The following is a 19,248-nucleotide window of genomic DNA, read 5'->3' on the forward strand; positions in this document are numbered from 1 at the left end:
AGAGAGAGAGGGGGAGAGAGAGAGAGAATTTCACAAAGGTAATTAGGGGGGAGGGAAAAAACAAAACAATTGCATTCTGAAACAATTTCCAGAGCTAAGATTTCAAAATCAAAGGGAGAAATAACCTTAGTATAAAATGTATAGTATGACAGCATACTATAAATTTTGCCTACTGGGCTTGGCCAGGCATGGCTCAGGAGTTGAGCATCGACCTATGATCCAGGAGGTGGCAATCTGATTCCTGGTCAGGGCACATGCCCAGGTTTCGGCCTCAATCCCCAGTAGGGGGTGTGCAGGAGGCAGCTGATCAATGACTCTCTCATCATTGATGTCTCTATCTCCCTCTCCCTCTCCCTTCCTCTCTCTGAAATCAATAAAGATGTATTTTTAAAAAAATGTAGCCTAATGTAATGAACTGGCATTAATAAACTACAGTGTGTAAGATGGGCATTAAGTGTAAGCAACGTCATCACTTACTTGTCATCAGGTAGGGAAGTAACAAAGAATGGCTGGTTATATTTGGGTGGCAGTGTCAAATTACTCGATTTCTTCTTTCCTAGAAGTGCAAGGCTATGATTTTCATGAATATCTAAGCTCAAGGTATTAGACAACCTATGAGAAACAATAAATGGAAGATCTTTAAGACGTTCCAAATCACTGATTTGCTCATGACGAATCTGTAGTCGAATTGTATAATCTCCTTTCTCCAGTTTCAAAGAATACTAAAAAAAGAAAACATTTAGAAAAGTCAAGTTTAGCCAAGTAAACAAAAATTACAGAAAGATGATAAGCAGAAACAGTTACAACCTCGCGTGCTTACAGTACATGAGGTACAGTGCAAGTTACCCCACACACTTACATGCACACAAGATCCCAACCTTGCAGGTGAGCGAGCAAGACCCAGGACATCAGTGAACTACCCAAGGTCACATACAGAGGAAAGGACAAGGGAGCTGGAAGCAGGTCTTATTCTCAAGCCCTCATTCTTTCCACTACAGGCTATTCCCATACTTTCGGCTAAATCAGTCTGTTCCAGGGTGAGAAAAGCTATGATTTTCTAGTTCATGGTTACTCAAGAATGTATAAAACATCCAAAATTAGCAAAACTGAGGTGCTGTATAATATCTAAAACAGACATACACACATGTGCATATACACATTACTGGTAATCTATTATAATCAAAATGCCACATCGCTTTATTGCTGATCGGAGCCAAGAGATGAAGGAATACAGATCTACTATGCTCCACCTAGTTAACCTGCCTGAGAGGATGGGATGCTGTATTCTGCATCAGCAGTTTCTTCTGACGAGATTTTAAAAGCAACCGACTAAAGTAATGGCTCTGCAATAATCAGTCTGTACTGGGAAGATGTGACTGGTACTTGCTTTGAGAACAAAAGAAAATCATTCCTTGAATGACTAACTAAAAAAGAAACTTTGCATACATCATTTTCATTATTTAGTATAAAATTATAAATTTTATAGGATTTACCTTATTTCCTTACAACAATATTTCAATGGGATAAAATTTCCATAAATTATGATTAAAAGGCTATGCTTTTTCTTTAATACAATAGTGCCAAACACAGTGCTTAGCATACAGAAAGTGCTCAATACACAGTTGTCCAATGAAAAAATAAATTTGAAAATTCTAATAAATTGAAAACACTAGGCACTGCTGTAGTGCTCTTCATCCAGTTAAGACCTAGGATCATTTCTAGGTGCTCACATATATCAAATGATTTGCCTTCAACCTTCAGATGGGTGGAAGCAGTGGGTGGAAAGGAAAAATACTAAAAATAAAAAGCTATGCTGCCAGTGCCTATGTCATCCTTGCCCCCGTCTACCTCGAAACTTAATTCAGCTGAACTACATGGCTGAAAAGTTGTCCCAGTCTGTTCTACAACGGAAACTGAGCTTCTAGTGATGTCTCAAAGTACTAGATGCATAACTATGACATTAAAAAACAAAAACAAACATTTCCATAACAAGAAACCAGTAATTCATTCGTTCAAAAAACAGCTCTGTTAACTCTAAAAATCACTGCCAATTTCATACCTGATGTGGATAGGCATCTCCTGAACCCATCTGTCTTTTATTCTGGTCAAATATGATCCAGAGTTGGCTGTCAAATTCTGATTCATATAATAATTCACAAAGTAGTGGGCAGCTAGGAGTTACTTCCCCACTCTTGGGCTATAAAAAAAACCACACAGAATTATTAATTGACCTGGTTTACATGATTTCTAATATACATTTGTAGTATTGTTACTGATGAGACTTTTACATTAAAAGTATTAAAATATTTTCTTATGGTAGCCAATTTCAAAAATGTAGAACATCCAGTATTTTGGCACTAATAAAAGGTACTTCTCTTGTACAAAGATTTAAAAATACAAACCTAGCCATTTGTATTCATTAATAAAGCAGTATATATTTTCTTTATAAAACTGAAATTTTATAATTCATTGAAAGAAATCATCTCCCAAATATTATGTTTCAATAAGAGTTTTATTGAAATCTTATGGATCCTATATAATCTCTTTGATCCAACATTTACACTGGCCTCAACTACTTTTACCATTCATTCAACCAAAGAATTATTCTAATGTCTCACTGCTCCAAAGCCTGTTTCACAGAAAGCAAGCAGGCCAACTACCACCACACTCAGAAGGCATCTGGGTTAGATGAGACACCTAACCACTGGGTAGGTAATACTGGTCAGGTACCATTGAACAGATTCAGTGATTACAAAAACTAAGGTTCAAAGGCCAGGCCACCACAAATTAGAATTTGTGACTTCAGACTCGAATGGTACTTAGATCTCTACAAATCATAATTTCTCAGAGAAGAATTCCAAATTAACTACTGTTAATTACCTGATTCTGTTTCATATATATATATATATATATATATGTGTATATATATATATACACACACACACACACTGAATATACCACTCTTCCATTTTTAAATTTTATGATTCATAAACAAAACACTAAAGTTCACTGTAAAAGCACACTTTATTATAAAGACACTTACTTGATGGAAGTTATAGGTAAGAATCATCTCATAAAGTTGACGATTATTTGGCAAAACATCTCTTGATCCTAAAGGTTTTGTTTTCGCACTGAGTGGCCTATAATTAAGTGATTCATATATGATTTGATTCAAAAATTCATTTAATGAGACAAAACTATAATTAACAAAATCTATAACATATCACAAGTGACAAGTATTCCTAAACACTGTCATTTTCAGTATATTTTATAAAATTTTAATCATTACCTTACCTAATTCTTTACTGACTGAACCACAGCAAAAGATAATATAGTTTAAAATTTGTAATATTACAAAGGTAATCTTTTCATGCTAAAAACATTCTCAAATGTCAACAAACAGTCCTTAATATAATCAGATCCCAATGCTAGGGTGACAATCACTAACAGTGTTGAAGGACAGGTTTTGACTGCAGATGGTGATCGTCCTCACAGGACAGGTCCTGCCAGGTGCATTGAAAATTTTACATCCACATTAATGCTGGAAGCCACTGATGGGGTTGCCTCTCAAGAGACCTGCCAAAATTCTGAGGCTAGAGTGTCATAATCTGAATTTTTATCTCCAGCATTCAGATGGATTTAAGAAAACGACTCTCTTCAAAGAGTGTAAGAGATCCTCCCACCCCCATATCAATACTCAACATCTGTAAGCCTAAAACATTTAATGATACCGTAGTGTTTGCACCCAGCTCTTCAAAGTTATGCAGGGAGCCAGATCTTCATATTTCAAGGAGGACTGAACATCAAAACGGTTGATTCCTTCTGATGCATGCTATGAAGAATATTTATCAAATTAGTTTCTCAAAACTTCATTGAAAATAAACTGTATTTTAAAGCAATATTTGGACATAAAATAAACATCTAATGCAAAGTTTATAAGCATCCAAGAACATCAATACTTTTAAATTATCTGTGGTTATTTTCAGAACTACAGGTAATTTCCCAACTGAAGTTTAAATCCAACCAGTGATATTATTTTTCAATAACATAAATAACTGACATTAAAAATAATGAAAATGCAGAACTCACAATGTTTAACTGAGGAGCAGTACACACAATCCCATGGAAAGAAATGGTGTAATCAATATTGACGTCACTAAGACTTGCCCACCAACGAGCAATGCAAAATTCAATTGCTTTCCCACTCTGCAAAGAGAAAGAAAATTACAAATGTGTAAATAATCTTTGTTCTCAAATTCTTTCATATTATACAATATAAACAACAGGTGTTTCAAAGCAAGTGTATGCTTTCAAACTTTTCCTATTTTTATAGCAAAGCAAGAAAACACAACTTTTATTAACTAAGCTTGGAGTTATGCAAATTACACTTGTAGGGATGTAGTGCAGACATTTAAATACACATAATCCTACAGTGCTTGTCATAAAAGATCTTGGCAGATTTTGAAAACATATACAATAAAATAATGGTGAAAACAAACTGGAATAAAAATCTAGAACCAAAGGAAATATGACAGGAGAAAGGGTATTACAGCTTTATAAGGCATATTCAATAGCCACAGCTGAGTTTCAGGCTCAGAGCTGCATGGCAACCAAAGCAAAATGACATTATCGTCACTAACATCTTTCTCCCTATTAAAATAATGAAAAACAAAAACTGTTCCCAGTGCTCAGTTTTAAATTAAGTTTTCTAGAAATCAGTATATTAGAAAGTTTAAAGATGAATCACAACACTGATACATACATGAACACTAGTGAAAGTGATCAGAAAGATACAGGAAAAGCCATATAACCAACCGAAAACACAATGTTACAAGTTTAAGAAAGTATCAGTACATTCACCTTCTATGAAGAAAGGTCTAGTCATTATTTCTAACACTACTGGTAAGAATGGAGATCTGCCATATTTGAAGTAATTTCTGTAGGAAGCAGTAGTAGTTTCACCTAGAAAGCAAATTAACCTCATAGATTCTTTACAACAGGGCAGTAATAAAATAACTTAAGTGACCGTAGAACCATCTTCAATAAGGAAATAATCTACTGTGGGATGAGGAGCCCGTATCGATCAGGGTCCCCAATGCAAGGGGCCAGTGTCTATCAGACCACACTCTCCTTTGACTAAATATTTAAGAGTTAAAAAGAGATTAATATTTACCTCGGACTAGGTCTTAAGTATCCTAACTAGACTACCTATCTTTCTACTTCATTTATTTGGCATTAACAAAATATGCAGCCCCCAGAAATTCTGAATATAAAAATCAAATTCAAATACTTAGTCCACACCAAAAACGAAAAGAAATCATTTCAGAATTTCAAATTATTAAAACTTACTAAGACAGGAAAAGCCTCAGTCAGTGTTCCTTTTTCTGGAAGGGAACAAAACTTATAGAATTCATGGCTTCGGTATGCTCTCTGCTTCACAAGCTGTACTGCATGAAGAACAAACTTGGCAGACACCTCAGAAGAACAAGAACACACTGTAACTTCTAAAATAAAAAAGAAGCAAAATTTTAAACTGGTAAGATTTAAAATGGACATAAAATGGTTTTAAGAATGCCCACTTATTAGGAAATAATATATCAATAATGAAATGATATATTCAAAATAAATATGCATATTTCCTTAAAAACAAAGAATCAATAGAGTATTCATAAAGCTGAAAGTATAGAAGATTCAGCTATGGAAAATAAATAAACCAGTGTTAAAATAAACACTGTGCTGCAAACACCATGAAACAGAAAGCTTTCCATAGGTGGACACACAATTATCCTAAATCAGGTACCTTTTAAAATCCCTCTCTCCTCTGCTAAGCTCAACCTTTCCTCTTGTTTTAGTTGAAAGCCAAGCAATTCCTGATAGAGGATTTTAATTCTAGAAACCTCTACTTGTCATCATACTTAAATTCCATTAGTTTCTATTCAACTTCACTGATAACTCTTCTGAGTCCCTCCCTCTTGGTTCACTTGTGCCCAGTCTGGCTCTAGAAGGGATGACGTCAGAACTATGTACGCTGAGCTTTATCCCGAGGCAGAGGTGGAGGCAGGCCCAAATCGCCTGAGCAAGGTCAGCAGCTCAGCCACTGAGTACCCTCCCACTCTAACAGAGGGAGCGAAGCAAGGCCTAATTCTCCGGTTCACAAGGTCAAGTTGGGACAGAGCTCTGTGAATCTGATCAATTGCTAATAATACAAGACCTGGTGTTATAACAGTATTTCTTATTATTTGAAATAGGTATCATCTGTTGTACTTTTGTTTGTTTTGCTTTGACTACTTCTTCCACCTGACTGAGATCAAATTGACAAGGAACATTGCATATGTTTAAAGTGTACAATGTGATGACTTGATATGCCCATGCACTGTGAAATGTTTAACACAATAAGGTGGGTTAGCACATATATCACAGTTACCAATTCTTTCTGTAGTGAGAACATTTAAAATCTTCTCTCTCAACAAATTTCAAGTGTACAGTACAGTACTGTTAACCACAGTCCCCATGCTGGATGTTAACTCCTTCGAACTGACTCATACTGAGTTTGTACTCTTTGACCAACATCTTCCCATTTCCTCCACCCCCTGCAGTGCATTTCTAACCTGAGACTGTTAAGTGCTCCAATCTCCTTCCCTTCTGGATCATCTGATAAATTCTTATTTTTAAAAAAACACAAAAAACTATTTTCAACACCAGTCTAAGCAAATCATAATTACAGCACTATAATACTAATATTTACCATTAAAATGATTCCAGATTCAATATTAACCATAGATTTTTATTCTTTAACATGATTAATGTATATTTTATCAGAGCCTAACGTGAGATATCTACAAGGGGCTCTATATGCATGCACAGCAGCCCAGAGTTGTACAACAATGCAATTCTGATTCTAATCACTAACAGATAAGGCACTATTCTAAACTAAGTTAAAATCTTGAATATTAAAACACCTTAAGATGGCTTAGATGATTGGATATAAAAGCAAATGCAAAATATTACTAGATCTTCAAAACGTTCTGAACCTAATAGCAAATCTAGAGTGCCAGATATAGTATTGTTATTAGAAAAATATGTATTACAGATGTAGGAACTTTACATAGGCATAATCATAAAAGAGGTAGGATGATGTACATAAAGTGCTCAATACAGGCTTTAATTTTACTTACCAGCCCATGTTGCACCCTCAGGAACTTCAATAAAATGCCTTCGAATTTGACCAGGTTTAAAATGTACATCTGTAAAGGCTAGATCATAATGTGATGATTCATTTACTCTGAAAAGTAATACAAATTAATGATTAAATGTGATAATCTCGTAAAAAAGGCCTTAATTAATTATAAGCCCACTGGTACTCTAGATTTTAATAGTTCATTAGAAATAAACACTTAAAAGCTGTTTACAAAACAGTACGCATACTACAATCTCATTTTTGCAATGTTAGCAGAGATAAACCCTGGCTAGCCCAGTAAAGATGATTTTTCTACCTTTTACTTGTCTGCTTTATAACCTGTAAGACACAGACACACACACACACACACACACGCACGCACACACACACACACAAAATAAGAAAGCTCACTTTTTTTTTAAGGAAACTGTGCTACATTCACAGGATTTTCCAATTACCAGAATCTGGGCTATAGTGAGTTCTAAATATTAACATCAAAGGTAATGTTTTATGTCATTAGTACTGATTATAGCTTGGAGACTGGTATTAAATAAATCCTCTTTTGTAGCTCAAAATATTTTCAGACCATAAAGAAAGGAACAGTAAAGAAAGGAACCACTTTCATAGCATTTTTGTAAGAAGCCAATGAAACATAAAGGTCTAATGTATAATTACCTACTATGAAAACCTAAAGTGCAGGCTAAGAACAAATTCTAGTCAGTGTGACAAAAATTTAATGAGAGCCTACTATACATAAGGCACTGTTATTAGGAGTTACAAATACAACAATGAATAAAATATTTTCCTTTGCCACAGACAATCCAGAGGGGACAAAAAACCACCTGAGACATTTAACGTGACATGCTCTAGCTAGACAGGAAGTGTTAGGAGAAAAGAGATTTGGTTCATGCAAACGGACCAGGGAAAGCTTCCTGAAGGAGATAATGTCTCAGTTGATTCCTGAACTTTATACTTTACCTTGTCTAAGCTCCTACTGGACTTCTAGGAAACATAAGGTGAGAACTGTCATGCAATTTTTCATGTGTATGTCACTTTTTACCTCCGCAATTTAATCCTGTGTTTCTTATGGGCTAAGACTATTGGGTATTTAATATTTACCAGTGTAACTAACTCTACAGAAACTGTTAAATTAGAACATTCTGTTATTTCCAATACTCACATAATCTCAATCTTACCCTTCATCTACTAAACATATTGTTTAGTAAATACTGTATAATGGGCTCCATATACAAACATATAAGATACAGTCTCTGTGTCTTCTTCAGTAGGCTCACAGTCAAATGTGGTAAATTAAATAAAAAGTGACAATATATTCCAAGTCTGTACTGCAGGCATGCAAAATGCATTAGAAAGGAGCAAGAAAGGACGCCCTTCACCTGGGGAAGACCAGGGACACACCTGGTTGGTAAGAGACAGGAAACCAGAGCAATACAAAGAGCTGTGCAAATGCATGCAGTCCTGAGGAAACCCAGAGTGTCAGCGTCTGTGACCTGTGGAAATGTGTAATCTGGTGTACAAATGACAGGAAACACTGGCTTGTAACGGATCCTTATTTGCTATTTTAAGGAGCATAACTTGGTCCTTGAACAGGCCACTGATGTATTTAAATAGGAAGTAATATGATCAGCCTTGAGTTCCTTGGTTCCAGGTGGAAAACAAGATAGAAGGCGAAGAGTGTGGAAAACAGCAGGTGACTGGAAAAGTGGGAGACCCAGGAAAAATAGTAATCCCAGAGACAAGGGGGTTAAAATGGAGTGGGGGCAGAAGAGGGAGAAGTCGCATGTCACATGTTGCAGAGAGAGCGGGCAAGACGAAAGGCTAGGAGGTCCTCTGAATCGGGCAGTCAGAAGTGCGTCAGCATCTGGGGGAAGCAGGTTCAGTGCAGGGTCAGGGCAGAGGACAGGAACCATCACATCCCCACAGCGAACAAGGAATAACAGGACTGACTCTGTGCCACCTTGGACTTTGAGCAAGGAGGGGAACCAAAGCCTAGTATCTGGTTCCTGCCCATTAATCCTTTAAAAGTTCACATTATTTTCATAAAAAGCCATTAAAAAATGAGTTGACCCTTGAACAACATTGGGTTTAGGGGAACTGACCCTACAAGCAGTAAAAAAATCCATATATAACTTTTTACTCCCCCAAAACTTAGTTGTCCCTCAGTATCCACAGGGGATTGGCTCTAAGACCACCCATGGATACCAAAATCTACAGACGCTTAAGCCCCCTGTATAAAATGGTATAGATCAGGGCACAGTCGGCCCTCCGCATCTGTGGACTCCCAACTGTGGATCGAAAACAGTACAGGTATTTATTGAAAAAATTGCATGTCAATGGATGTGCACAGTTCAAAACTATGCTGTTCAAGGGTCAGCTATAAACTGTACAGGTAACAGTGAGCTGTTTGCTGGTAACTTGTTACTTACTTTGCTGCTATAACTGCGGTGACTGGAACTCTGAACAAAGGGCCTGCATTAGGGGATGCTGTATCATAGCCACATACCTTAAAAACAGAATATTAAGTTTCAGTATCTATAAATAAACTTTAAACAGAGAAAAAAGAAAAAAAAAAAGTATGATCTACTCACAGAATAAATTAATCTGATATGAAAATTTAAAGGCCCTAAGCACAAGTTGATCAATTTTCTGATGTCAGGTCACATAATTAATGGCAAATAGCCTAAACGAATACATGTAGGACAACCCTTGACTAATTCAGACTAATGGGGAAAAGGACTGCAACACAAAGTACTTTTAAGCATTTTAAAGGTAAAGAAAGTAAAAATATGAAGATACACCAATACCTCTGTGTAATGTAATCCTTCTCTTAAGCCCCTGGGGTCCACACGTATGTTTATGTGTCTACATTGATTCATGAGTTCCAAATGGCTAGGACACTGCACCCAAGATGAGTTTGAAGTTAAAGCTAAATGAAGCTGAAGGGATATTTTTTCGGCGTTTTCTGGAATTAAAAAAAAAAATTAAAAATTAAAGATTAGTACTTTCCCTTTCATTTAAAAAAGTTCTATCTTCTCTCAAGAAAATTCAGCAAATTTATAAAAAGCACTAGGCATGAGCTTCTAAAACACAGCTTAAATAAAAATCACAGAATCTTCCTTATGCTTTTGTACACTTGTGATACATTCACACTTTCACCCAACACTGCTACAGCCTTAAATTAATATAAGGAGTTTTTGTGGATATTTTTCATTACTGCATGTGGAAACAGCATTTGGCCAACATGAAGACTGACAAATACAGAGTGATTAGTGTTTTATTTATACCTCCATTGAGCTGAGGGAGGTTCTCTTGGCTGCTTCTACTTCCCACTCTCCAACCAAAAGCTCTATCTTATACCCAAGTAGTGAAAGTGGGAAAGAAAAGAAATTTGATGTCTTATTATCCACAATTGAATAAAAATATAGGTCACTGAAGGCCCATTCTGTTATTTTCCTCAGTAGTCAGAATGCTAACTGAATTGCCATAGTATTAGAATCCCTAAGTGCCACCTTTTCCCTAAAATCTGTAAGCTTTAAAATAATAATATTGTAAATTCATGTTTTTTTCTTTAGAATATTAGCCCAAACAGCATTTCTCTATTATGATACTATTCACTCAAACCATAAATGTGAGCACTTCAGCTTACCATCCACTTATTACTTACCAGTATTTTCTGGAAATACAGGTTCAATACCAACACCATGATCTGAAGGTGCTGCCACCTGAACAGGATCTCGGAGGTAGATGCCACGGTTATTTCCAACGGTAACAGTGAAACCTAATTTATTAGCAAATGATGTATTCTGAACGAGGTAGTCATACGCTTTATCAACCTAATTATACGAACACAGAGAGTAAGACAAATGGTTAGGTCAAGAAAATATTTTGTTACAAGTTACCAATTTGATTTCACTTGTGGCAAAGTACAAGCAAAAAGTTAGTTTCTATATTCAGCTCTCTAAAATTAAGAGGGCAATTCTAACTACTGGACTCACCTTCCCCTCCAATCTCTTCATTCACACTATTATTCCCACGTGACCAAAGTTAAGAACTCTTTCATATGCCAGTATGATGTACCAGTTTTTGCCCTTTACCTCTTTGCTTCGAATTTCTACCCTCTGTGTGTCCTACGTGAATTATATTTCTCTTACTGCAACAAAGTTGTCTTAACTAAGAAATCTATGTTCATATCCTCTTTGCTTATAGTTCAGAGACCACTATTATGATATAATCTAGAATTATATATACCCAGTCATCATTATAACAGGAAATATTATCCAGCAATAGCTAAGATATTATCTTAATGACTTACAACTCATTTTTCACACAAACAATACCTGAATAATACCATGCCCTTGCGCAAATACTTCTATATTATCAGCCTTCACTGCAGTGTTCTCTAGAGCTCTTCTCACTGAATGAACTGTGTAGTTAACATTATTAGCTTTCAGACCTAAAATTTAAAAACAAAAACCAGAAGAAAATGTTAGTGAGCTCACTACTTGAAGCCTTTACCCCCTCACCAGTACAGATAACATGTACATTCCCTGGCTTTCATGTCTGATGCTACAATATCCATTTTTAAATCTTGAAACACACACACACAAACAAAAATTGAACTAAATAGTCTGACCAAAACTGCTGGCATCACACAAAGACTAATTTAAGAAAATGACTGTGGGCCCATTACGCAAGGGTGTGAACGCAGGCTAGGCAGAGATAATGTGGTTGTATGAAGCAGATACCTAAAGGCATTCCAAAGACATTTGCTTTAAAGCTGCTGGTCAAACAATACAGGACTGTGCAAAAGTAGGCTTTCACTTGTGACTGCATGAAACATAGTTTATTCTTGTATTATCATTTATTAATTATCATATTATTTTCCTTATGAACAACTGTAAACCTACTTTTGCCCCACCCTGTAGAGTCAAGGCAGTAGTTTTCATCCTGGTTTCATGTTTTATAAACACCAGACCAACAGAACTTAAGCAAAAGAAATGCTGAGGCCTCACCACAGGCGAATCAAATTAGCATCTTTGGAACTAGATTCCAGGCACTGATAGAGAATAAAAGCTTCCCAGGTAAGGCTAAGGAGCACTCAGGCTGGGAATGACTATTCTATGGGAAGGGCATGGAGGCCACCAATCTGTAAACCCTGCATTAATGCCTGTTGTTAAAGATCAAAGATGAGTAAGGTAGTGCTCCTGCTTGCTCCAGAGCTCAACAAACCTGTAAGCACTTGTGATACTGTAAGAAATGAGCAAAATAAACATGGAAATATCACGTTGCTTTAAGAGCAAATAAGGTGAAGCTCTATCAGAGGAACAGATACATGAGTCAGGTCTTTAAAATGCACAGGAGTTTGCAAGGCCAAAAAATGGCAGAAAGGAATTCTAGGCAAAGAAAACAGTATAACCAAAGACAGGAGGCATGAGCAACCTTGAAATATTTGGTGAGGTTGAACAGGACTACTGATAAGGGTAATAAGTCCAGGGACTTAGATTAGAGGGGCACTTCTGAGGTGGAACCGTCACCACAGCCTGGCCACCCTAACTTCAAGTCCTAGTCAATGTCAATGCCACCCTACACAACACTGTAAGCCTCCTGCACAGTGGAATTCCTACTTCCCTTTCCACTTCATTTTGCCCCAGAGCAACATTCATTACCTTCTAACAAGTGATATGAACTATTTCTTATTTTGTTCATAGTCTGTCTCCCCCAACTATAATATAAACTCCAGGTATTTTTGCAATTTTGTTCCCTAATTTAGCCTCAGAGCTAAAATAATGCTTGACAGTCATTAACAGCCAATAAGTAAATGTATTTGTTGAATGAAGGAAAGCATATCTAAATCATTGTTATCACATAAATTATTCTCCACCTCAAACTTTACTTTGAGCCAGAACATTACCAATTCTACCACATTTTCTCACTGTAAGAACTTCAGAAAATAAACTTATTCAATTATTTTTAAGGCTGCTAATTTTATTTTATGCTATACACAGAAATTTGTCTACTTAATAACTACATCTAACATTACCAATAAATTATAGACTTTAGAATCAGGACTAAGGTAAATTATAAGATGATACATTTATAATACATTTTATAAAGCCATTTCTATCTCATTAAGAAAATTAAGTTGTGATTGAAATATATTTGCAATAGCCAAATATTCACCATCACTTTATTAGAAATTCAAAAATAGTACCACATAGTACACTAAGAAATATCCTTACCTGATAGTATCAGGGCAATGCCTCCACATGCATTGGGAGAAGACATGGATGTCCCATTCATTAGCTGCGTTCCTCTCAGTGTCCAGTTAGGAACAGAAGCAATGGCTCCTCCTGGTGCACTGATACTTACTCCAAGGGCCCCATCAGCACTGAATGGAAAGCCATTAGTTTGCTTACAATGATGAAAAATGGATAAACATGGGAGTTCTTAAAAAGGCCACTGATCTAATAAATTACAGTACAATACCATGGACTACTTGAAGTCACTGGAATCAGTGGGGAAAAATACCCAGCACAACTATTTCCCCATTAAGCAGCAATTTTTCCCTCCCGAATGGACAAAATCTGTGTATATATGTGTATACAGTGAACTCTACCAACTTCAACTCATTATACCCACTTACCAAAGCCCTACACGAGGCAGCCCTGTTGACTTTAGCTGTCCAAGACGGCAGCCACTAGACTGGTCCTGTGAAGTTGGTGTGAAATGAGATGTGCTGCATGTAAGTGCTCAAGTAACAACTAATAGGATTGGTAAAATCATCCCACCATGTAAAGCCCAACCACGGATTTGTAATAACCCATGTCCAACCCCCAACCTACCTGGGGCCTCTAGAAGACCACGTATATTGATTGGCGGGTAATTTTTCTCTCAGAGAATACTCGGCAACCATCATATCGGGTGAAACATAAGCACCGACACCTGTGGGCAAACACCATCATTAATGAAAGGACACAAAGCACGAATCTTAATTCTAATCCACCGCTCACTGGGAAATGAAAAGAAAAAACTCAACCTAGGAAAGTTTGCCGTGTACCAGACATCATACTAGGTGCCTTGTTTTTTAATATAAAATATCTATCAGCATGATTATGTTGATTAAAAATAATAATGTACCTGCAAGTATATACAGGTGTAAAAGGAAAAGAGGAATGTGTTTTAAACTATAAAATACAGCATTAGAAAAGTAAAGGAATTAGTTGACTGGTCATTTTTAAATGACCATTCTATTCAAAACTCTACCGATAAAGTTGGCAGTATCCCTCTCCTCAAAAATGGCTATAATAATGAGTAAAACACAAGGACATAACATGCCAGGCTTCTAGATAAACACGCAAATAAAGTCTCACTAGAGTCTGAAACACAATACAGGGATCAAACTTGGCTCTTTCATTTTAGAAATTTGGAAACATGGCCTACAAAGGTTGAAAAAATGTACAAAATACACATGTATGGCTGGCAGAGAAAAGATTTAGAATTCAGGTCTAACAGCATCTAATTTACAACATACACATATTCAGAGTAGAAGACTGGATAAAACATGTGTGAGTTAAGAGGACTTAGGTTAACAATGCTGCCACATAAAACTACAATTATTCTGTAAAATTTAGTTTAAAATTTTCAGTGACTGAGGATAAGAAAACAACAAAACAATGAGTATTAGAGCAGAGCAGTAAACTTGATCTTTAGATACCTTTCAGATCTATTTTTTGTTTCATTTTCGCGTGTACTTACAATATCTAGATAACTGAAATACACAATGAATGTACCACTGGTAGGCACTGTGGTCTTAACACATGATTTAACAAACCACTTAAGCAAGAGGTTTTAAGTTACATAAAGTAAGCTATACCTTAAAATGTAGAAGCTATGAATAAAAGTATGTCTTACGTTTATATTTATCTTATATTTGTAAGATCACTTATTTTAAAACAAAAAAATCTTTAAGGGACCAAATATGAAACTTTAATACCCAAATGTTAGTATCTACATACCAACAACATCTATAATACGTACATGTATCTATGCAATTATTGATATATACGCCAGAAAAATTATTTGAGATCCATAGTTTTTATAGTTATGTATCCAATCGCAAATAGCAAAAGGTAGAAACCTTATTTTGATCTCAAATAAAAATAAGCAAAAAATTTTAGGCATCTTACTACATACTTGTTTCTCTCAATTCATTCTTCTCATTCATGCTGCACATTTTAAAACAGGGGATGGGTTTTATATTTTGTGGGTTTTTCCTACATAAGTTGGCAGCTACTGAACTATAATGTAAGCTAACTGTATTATTTTCATACAATGACTGCAACTAATTTTGATTTCCCATAACTCTTGTTGATGGGCATTTTTCCCCTTAGATTACAGTGAAACAGACAACACTACAAGCATATCTAAAAAACAAAGAGTGGCAGAAAAGCCACATTCATGGAACAAATGTGTTTCAGCAGCATTTCTCATTAATAGAGCTCCCTTCCTCTACATCTGGATATTTCTGCATGTCCCAAGAGAAATTAAAGGAGAAAACTATACTATAAATAACTAGTCTCACACTATAAATAAAAAGTAAAGCAAGTGCCTTTATTTACATTGTTTACTTAGTCTGGAAAGCTCCTTCTTCGATCATTTCTACCAACTGAAATCCTCATTCCCACAATTCTTCCAAATAGCCTTACCTAAATTCTCAAATCAGAAGTGGCTGCACTTCTGTGTCCCACAGCACTGTATCTGTACTTCCATTCAACCACTTATTCCAGTCTACTTCAGAGTAAATTCCAGATCAGCAGGCCCCTACTAGATTTCAGTTTCCTGAGGGTGTGTTTAAGGTTTATGGTGTCTTGCATACAAGAGATCCAATTAACACTGGGTTAACTGAGGGTTTATTTTGTTTTGTTTATTTTTAAACAAGTCCATTTCTAAAAGAGGAAACTAACCTATTACACTTGATGTAGTTCCACCTGGACAACCAACTGTAGAAAGGCATGGACCATTATTTCCAGCACTTGAAACATAAATTATATTATGCTTCCACACTGCTTCATTAATTACTTCACAAATTCTCCTGAAAGAGAGAGAATTCCATTGAACATAAAAAACTGTCCCACTTTTCAAAATCTCTATTACTATGTGAAAATATCTACAGATATGGTTTATATAAAAAGCTAGACTAAAATATGGTTCCAAGTAGTAGAAATAAAACAGTGGGTATAAATAAGGAAGTATGCATTAGAATCACTCAGGGGACATTCTCAAACTATAAATGCTTAGCCTCTATTCCAAAAGTATTTATAATACCAAAATATTGTTCAAATGTATGGTTAAGTAACTTTTGGCACCACCCACCATTGGTGGAACATGATACAGCCACTCCAGGTAATATAGCCTAGTTGGGTTTTAGTGTTGGGAAGCAGTTGTGAGGCCAGGTTAAATGTGGGAAAATTCCAGATACAAAATTGAATATACATGGGGAAACTACAAAAGACTGAGAGCAAATACGGAATGAAGAGCAGTGATTGGGTAGTGAGGGGGCAATAGGTGGTTTCACTTCCATCCCCCACCTAAAATAATATATTCAGAAAGGACTCCTCTGGGGATTCCTATATATATTTGTGATTAGTGACAGAGGTGAAGGGGAAAGAAGGCACTAGGGAGAACTTAAGAGTAAGATTTAAAATATGAGAAATCTGGTTAGATCTTGATAACAAACAAGAAATATGTACTCGTATTAATTAAAGGAGACGTAGTTAGACCATGAAGAAAATGGAGCCAATATAACAAAGGTAAAGGGCCAACGACACTCCAAAATGAGAAAGAAGAGATATCAGGGGAAATGACTTCAAATGGATGAAAATCAAAGGAGGAGCATCTGGAGCAAAGCAGGGTTAAGACTGCATTCACGAGAAAAACCACCAAGGATGACAGGGTGCACGCTACAAGGGCAGGCAAGGACGTGCAACTAGAAACCCAGGAGTTCTAGTGATCTGAAAAAATTAAGTTATCTGATAAAAGAAACTACAGGGTCTGGGCTTGGTAAAATTTGCACTTCGGAAGGATTTTATTAAAGAGTTTCAGACACTGGATAGCTATGTATGAATGGCTTGGTGGTGGGAGGGGGGAACTGGTCAATAGGAAAATATTCTAAATAAGGTAATTTTAAAGTTACTACTATGAAGAAAAAAAGGTGAGGTAATATGAGGTCAAGACTAAGCCACTGGATTTGGCAGCAGGAAGACACTGATGACACAGGGAGTAGTCAGGAGGAGACTCAAAAAGTAAATATATAAAACTAAGTGTTCCTGGAAAAGTCAGTGGAAGCAGTATGAAATGAAGAGGTTTTGTGTTTTAAAGCTGACGACTCTTTAAAATTATTTGTGGCAATAATAATCCAGGAGAGAGGAAAGAAGGACCAGATGCCAAGGGCTTGAGTGACTTTTGATCCTGGCACTTTTTCCATTACACAGCAGGGAAGGCAGAGAAGGTAGGGTCAGAGGTCACAGGAAGGGCACTAAGTCTCCTGCTGAGTGCTTTTATTCTCTTTGGGGAAAAAGAGGTGAGGGAGGATTTTACTGAGAAAAGAGGGGTCACTGAAGGTCTTTTAGGAGAAGAGGAGGTGCAAAATGGTCACACAGGAGGAAAAGAGTAAATGCAGTGTGCTCAGACAATGATCTGACATCTGTGGTCTCAAACTTGAAGTGCGAAGTCAGTGTGTCTCCAGCAAAGGCTGGCAGATCAGGTGTGGGATCACTGAAAGGAATGATGACAAGGTTTCCACAAGGTGGAGTCTGGTCAGGTAATGACACCTGGAAGAGTTCAGGCTGCTTGTGGATGAGGAATTCTAGTGACAGAAGGGGCATGGGGTCTCCCTGGGTAGGAGGAAATAAGGACATCAAGGATATGACCACAGGAATGAGGGCCAAAGATCTAGGAGACATAGTTATCATCTAACCACAGCGGCTGCTTTTTTTCAATTATGATTTGCAACCCAGTTATGAAAAGCTTTTCATGCTCTTCATCAGCTAAGTTTCTATGGCTAACAAGTGTCAAAGAACACTCACCCAGAATTTGGCCAGTGAGTTGCTTCTCCATAGCTGTAGTTGACAAGATCACACTTATGATTTATAACTTCTATCATCTATTAAAAAGATGAAGAGTCTAATTTAGGCAGCAATGTACAGAAACAGACTGACCAGTAAAATAAAGGCATAGAATCTCAGTTTCTTAACCAATCATATTCTAATTCAAATCCAAATATATGTTACTTCTTGGTATATGGTTAATAAACTTTTTAAAAGGTAGAGGGAGACAGAGTACAGTAAGTAATCTATAAAACACAAAACTGGCATTTGCAGAATGGAGTAGGGGACAGGAAGAGAAAATGGAATGGTTCTTACCTAATTCTAAAATCACAAAAGTTACAGTAAAATGTAATTCATGTTAAAATGAAATGTAGAATATTAGTTAAGTTCTACTTAGGCTGATGGAGCATGCTGGCTAAGAGACCTTTCTTGTTGTTTTAAAGTATCTCACAACACCTTGCTAGATTTACTAGAAATGAGAAGTATAATATAAATAATATTTTTCTATTTTCCAAGAAATTTTATTCTAGTAATTTTAATAAAACTGAAAATTATTCTCGGTAGGCCCAGAGTACTTTATAAACGTAAAAATATCCAAGATCATCAATCACTAATCTTTTAAATCAACACCTCACAAATACTCACAGCTCTTATAAGGCCTGTGCCTGTTTCCATTGTGCTCAATCTTGTATCACCAATCTTGATTGAAAGAATTTGGGCACCAGGAGCTACACCATTCCGTTCAGGTTCTTCTGGAAAATGCCCAGCAGCTATACTAGCTACATGTGTTCCATGAGCTCCTAGAGGCAAAAAGAGGGGAATATGACAAAATACTCACAGATTCAAAGTTTTAACCATTCAATTCGAGCATTAATCATGATAAAAATAATTGAATAAAAATATACTCTCATCTTAATATTTAATATTATTACCTTAATTCTCTTA

The 19,248-nt window shown here is 36.3% G+C and overlaps 1 protein-coding gene across 3 annotated transcripts in view; it reads right to left on the minus strand.

Moving 5' to 3' along the window:
- TPP2 (tripeptidyl peptidase 2) overlaps positions 1-19,248 on the minus strand; it is a 67,964-nt gene that overhangs the window by 21,864 nt on the left and 26,852 nt on the right. For all 3 annotated transcript variants that reach the window (XM_087814249.1, XM_087814248.1, XM_087814250.1), the window contains exons 7-22: positions 18,949-19,103; positions 18,283-18,359; positions 16,162-16,289; positions 14,041-14,140; positions 13,438-13,586; positions 11,536-11,651; positions 10,863-11,031; positions 10,003-10,160; positions 9,625-9,701; positions 7,176-7,282; positions 5,350-5,504; positions 4,090-4,206; positions 3,732-3,832; positions 3,044-3,140; positions 2,060-2,197; positions 478-722 (exon numbers count right to left, since the gene is read on the minus strand). In XM_087814249.1, the coding sequence (XP_087670375.1) occupies positions 478-722; positions 2,060-2,197; positions 3,044-3,140; positions 3,732-3,832; positions 4,090-4,206; positions 5,350-5,504; positions 7,176-7,282; positions 9,625-9,701; positions 10,003-10,160; positions 10,863-11,031; positions 11,536-11,651; positions 13,438-13,586; positions 14,041-14,140; positions 16,162-16,289; positions 18,283-18,359; positions 18,949-19,103 (2,089 nt within the window). The remainder of the gene's footprint in view (positions 1-477; positions 723-2,059; positions 2,198-3,043; positions 3,141-3,731; positions 3,833-4,089; positions 4,207-5,349; positions 5,505-7,175; positions 7,283-9,624; positions 9,702-10,002; positions 10,161-10,862; positions 11,032-11,535; positions 11,652-13,437; positions 13,587-14,040; positions 14,141-16,161; positions 16,290-18,282; positions 18,360-18,948; positions 19,104-19,248) is intronic.

This window comes from Miniopterus natalensis, chromosome 2 (genome assembly GCF_054644295.1).
Source record: "Miniopterus natalensis isolate mMinNat1 chromosome 2, mMinNat1.hap1, whole genome shotgun sequence".
In the NCBI taxonomy this organism is placed as follows: domain Eukaryota; kingdom Metazoa; phylum Chordata; class Mammalia; order Chiroptera; family Miniopteridae; genus Miniopterus; species Miniopterus natalensis.